This window comes from Acanthisitta chloris, unplaced genomic scaffold (genome assembly GCF_000695815.1).
Source record: "Acanthisitta chloris isolate BGI_N310 unplaced genomic scaffold, ASM69581v1 scaffold19140, whole genome shotgun sequence".
Taxonomy (NCBI): Eukaryota; Metazoa; Chordata; class Aves; order Passeriformes; family Acanthisittidae; genus Acanthisitta; species Acanthisitta chloris.
The window spans coordinates 15,611-20,687 of NW_008651315.1; the positions used below are offsets into that span (position 1 = coordinate 15,611).

Consider the following 5,077-nt stretch of genomic DNA (forward strand, 5'->3'; position numbering starts at 1 on the left):
GAAGCAGGGCAGCCTCAACAACAGTGAAAATGTGCTGGTCCCGGCCCCTCAAATCCAGAAGTGGCAGGCTCATGGCCTAGAAGATATAGTTCAGCTACATCTTTTAACCCACTGACTATGTCACCAAACACTGCATTCATAGGTTTTATGCAGACAGTACATATTCCATGTGGTCTTGAGCCTCTGCTATCTCTGTATTTTTAGTTTCCTTTATATACCAGGTTTACCTGTAGCTGGGCCAGATGTATACATTCAAAAACCACAAAACAAGTGAAAAGAGATGGAAGACAGTTTAATAGTAGACACTAAATACTTTTTACTGTCATTACATCACTGGCAATAATCACTATTGCTTCATTTCCAGTAGTAGAAGAGAATTAGCTGGAGAAAGCACTAAGTTTCAAACATGTTTACCGTATCTCTCCTGTAATACTTCATGTAGAGCATAAACACCACCTTTTGCCTATGTGCATTTCTGCACAGATACATGATGTTACTGACATCAAAAATGGTAAACTGTGTTTGATTCTGGACCATAAGAGCTAATCTTTAAGCAGTAGGTCAGCTGGGATTCTTCAGAAGACTGCAGGGTTTAACTGTTGTATAAACTGCAAGAGGACAGAGAAATTACTATAACCCCATGCTGGGAAAGTTCTGCGTGGGGAGGCAAGCGGCCGACTCCGTGTGAGTGATAAAGCAAGCTCCAACTTCATTGTCCGACAGGCTCTTTTTTACACAGTGCATGACAAGCATAAAACTATCAATCACTTATAATTGGCTAAGCTCTAGAGATAGCACTCAGGTACTCTCCCTACTTGCGGTTACAGCTGTGAGGATTCTTTCTTACTTTCTCAGGCTTGGCTGCATTCCTAGCTGTTTGTCTCAAACTTGTTTGTCTCACCCTCAAGGACAACCTGCCCCTGCCTTCTGCCAAGTTAAGCTGCCTTCTGCCCAGCTGAATTACTCCCTATCTATATATAAGTTACTATCTCCAGAGCCTTGCTTGTACAATGCATTCCCAGGTGCTTTCCCAGGACTGTGTCTGTGCGTTCCCAGGGGACTGTGTCCTTGCTCTTTTTAGCCTTCCCCAGGTGCGTTCCCAGAACTATGTCCCCACTCTCTTAGCCATTCTCCAACAACCCCATGTCACTCAGTCTTTTCTGTATAAAATGCTTGCAGGACTAAGAACAGACATTTAATTTAATCCTTTTCCCCACTTCCCCATTTTTCTGTCACAGTGGCTATGAATAGTTCTTTGATGGTCTCCTTGTCCAAGTTCCTGCCTGTAAAGAGAAATAAAGTATTTCATTGTATTTTACAGTGCATTACAAAAATGCATGCAAGTAGCAACCTGCCAGTCTTCCCAGCAAAGAAAATGCTTGGTATACCAATGAGTCAGAACAGCAGCATTAAAATTAAGCTGCAGATAACAACATAACCTTAGATTGCATAGACAACATGCTTTTCCCTTACTTGTACATCTTGGAGGGAAAACTAGGGTATTTCTGGTCGTAAAACACTTTGCAAAGCAGAGAGTATAAAGTAGAAAAGAGAAATGTAGAACTTCAGCATGGGAAGCTTTTCAGAAACAAAACTGATTTTACAGATTTTAATGACTGTAATTCCTTACAGTTACTGAATATTTGATCAGACATTCAAACCATTTCCACCACCCAATTATGGATTTTAAAAATCACAATATATGCCAACATAATTTATAAATACTTAGTGTTCTGTTTTATTTTAGTTTAATGCCACTAAAAGGGATAGTGTAGGTTCCTCTCAGCTGGAATATTAAACTACAGGAAGTTTTGATGGATAAACCTCTGACTGAAGGTTATGTTGAACATACTCACTGCAATTATTCTGGCCACTTTAGCCTGGTTGCTTTTCACTGGACAACTCACAGGACTGCTTGTGAAAAAAACAGTCTCTTAAAGTCAAACAAGGAGGTATGTAATTTCCTCTTACCAATTAGGACCAGTCTATTTGTTCTGTTTTCATCTTCTTTCCAGGCTACTGAAGTCTCTTCCAGATCATAGAGCTCATGGACACCTTGGACTATCACCTGATGAGATTTGCCTTGAATAGATACCAGTCCCTTATCAGAAAAATAACTGTTAGGATATATTAACACACCTTTAAAAATAGAATACGTAAGAGGGGAAACAAAACTTTGAAACTAGTCCAAGCAGGGAATAGTACTTCTGGCAACTATGAACCTGTCAGTCAAAATAATCACGTATTATCACTTCTACCTGTAACACCCATTCTCACATCTCCTTAATTTGTTAAAGACTGTTACTTACACTTTACTATACTGTGCTTTTTAATCCTCGTGTGGTAAGTACCTAGCATGCTCCAGCAAAAATAAAATGTCACTAGCTACTACACCACTTAGAATATATGGATATATGGTGTATGACATGGGAGTCCATGAAAGACCGACTGCCAGCAAAGGTCATGCAAATTGAGCAAGAATGTCTGATTTCAAATTATTCTGATTAAGCTCTCATGCTAAGCATATTCACTCCTCTGAAAAATAATCTCTGAAAACTGGAAAAGGAACAAACATTTGTGAAGTAAAACATCTAGCAACAGAATTAGAAGGGACTAGTGTCAGAGTGAGCCCATTAACCCACACAGCAAAAGTTCTATTAAAACAGTCTTCAGCACTTCATATAAAACTTTCTAAAATATTTTACTGGAACACATTCTGTAAAACATGCCTTATACTTCTCTAAAGCTAAAAAACTCTGTTAAAATATTTCATGTAAAAAGTCAGAACTTCAACTTAGTTGGAATTCTATGACTATTACTGCTAAAAGAATTATCCCTGCAGGTAAAATATACATATAAAAGCAACGAACTTTGGAACCCATTCTGTAATTAATTATTTGGGTTCATTTGCTTTGGTGTAATTGCCTGTGACTGAGGGTCAGCATACAGCTTATCACAGGCCTCACATCTCCTAAAGAACTACTTTGATTCCAATGCTCACTACAACAAAAACATATTTGTGCATGGCATTACTGTTTTCAGATGGTTTAAGATGCATCAGTGGCTATGTTCTCCTATTTGTCAGGAAGGAGAAGACCAGAAGAAAACAATATCTAATTTTGTTTCTGAAAGAGCAGGAAAACAACTTTCCTTCCAATGAAATGAAAATAATTATGTTGCTAACCATGATGCACAACTGTTCTCAGAAAGCAAACAGGAGCATACTTTTATTTCTTACAGCCTTCCAAATGACACACTTGATTCTCATTTTTTTTAAATTATATACCTGGCTGCTTGGTATAAGGAAAAAGAGAATAAATCCTAAATTGTCACCTCTGCTCCTCTCAAAACCATGCAACTGGAAAATATACAAAGTGCCCACGAAGTTGATTACTTATGAGCTGCATCTTTAAGGCTGCAGTCTGACAATACTGCAAAAGTTGAGTGTAGACCACAACTAGTATTGCACTCCCATGTTATACAAATTCAACTTCTGCATATTATGGCAACAACTCCAATAACATCTAGTAATCTATAGGGTCCAGTCTATAGTATCAAACCCTAGATAAGGAAACTTTTATGTGAGAGGGATGTAACCTTACAAAGAAATGGAGGTGAAACTTGAAAAGTGATTAACCTATGTCATGATTATTAACTCTGTCACCGATGTTTGGGACTGTACATCTGCACTCTCCATTCAAACCAAGTAGGATCTATGTTTGGTCCTCTGCCAGCTACCTCCTTTTAAGTTGTTCATGGTACAATGACAACTAGCTATTCTCCATTTCATATACTCTGCTGCAGTGATCCAGTAGCACCACTTTTGATAGGTCTGTAACTGATAGCACACTACAGTTTTTTTGGTGTAAGGAAGAAAAGCACAAAACAAGCTGGTAATTTCTGACTAACCTTCAGTCTTATGACATCCATGGTGAGCCCAATCTTATCTTTCACATTCTTCTCCCACAGAAGATTCTATGAAAAGAATAGATGTTTTCATAAACAAAATATCATGGGATGAGTTTCTATAAAAAGCCACAATGATTTTTCAGTTGACAGCAATATCTTACTTACCTGAATAAAGAGATTTAGGTCTTCTTCTTTTATATTTCCTGGAACTTCAAATGTTACTGTAATTATACCCTGCAAGTGAAAAGATCTGTTTATTATAACCAAACTGAATAAACATCTCATTACAGTCATTTCAAAAACTTGGCCTCATAAAACAGCAATTATATAATCATGTTAAATTAAAAAAATGAATCTGTTTCTGTTCTGCTGTAATTTGCTACAGTATGCTCTACTTGTTGGTTCTGTTGGGTGTGCACTTAAGAGGTATATGCAATACTTTGAAGAGTTTAATGCCATTAGCTTCTACCACATAGAATTATGTGGTAGGTGATGTTTTCTCTCAAAGAAAGCCTAGGAATTTTAATTATTACAGGCTCGTAAGCTCAATCTTTCATATATGGTTAAGAATGCTATTCTCTTGGCACACTGATCTTCATCACAATTTTATCAGACAAAAAATAATCAATGCAGTTTTCACCCATCTGTACTTGCCTCTTATGAAGAGCTTTTTATAAACAGACTTCAATTTATTTTTGTCACTATAACCTCTCAATGTCATGGAAGTACAGAGAGACTTACTTTCCTTACAATGTAAAATACTTTCAAACAATTACTTTCGGATGACTAACTTACAGGAAAAAAATTAAAGCACAAAGCAGCTTCAAAACATGACAAACAAAAGTTCACTGTGCTCCACACACAGTGCAGTTTGCTTCTGTTAATCTTCCTTCTACATGAACATGATAAGCACACTTTATCATCCAATGACGACTTGCAGCCTAATGTGAGAGTTGTTCTGCTCTCATTTATGCCTCATCAAGAGTCATCAAGACTCAAATATGTGAGTGTTAAACTAAATACAGATAGTAGAATTAGAATTATAGAATTTAAGGGTTGGAATGGACCTTACACATCATCTAGTCCCAACCCTCCCCACCATGGGCAGGGACACCTCCTCACTAGCTCAGGTTGCACAAGGCCTCATCCAGCCTGGCTTTGAACACCA

At 37.6% G+C, this 5,077-nt stretch overlaps 1 protein-coding gene across 1 annotated transcript; it reads right to left on the reverse strand.

Annotated features, from left to right (window-relative positions):
• Positions 1–1,200: 1,200 nt before the first annotated feature.
• LOC103800433 (putative COBW domain-containing protein 7) lies at positions 1,201–4,159 on the reverse strand (the record flags this gene model as incomplete). The annotated part of the gene is made up of 4 exons (XM_009072811.1): positions 1,201–1,283; positions 1,972–2,101; positions 3,910–3,975; positions 4,075–4,159. Coding segments are annotated over 4 exons (364 nt in total), but the record flags the coding sequence as incomplete, so codon positions are not given.
• Between the last annotated feature and the right edge of the window lie 918 nt (positions 4,160–5,077).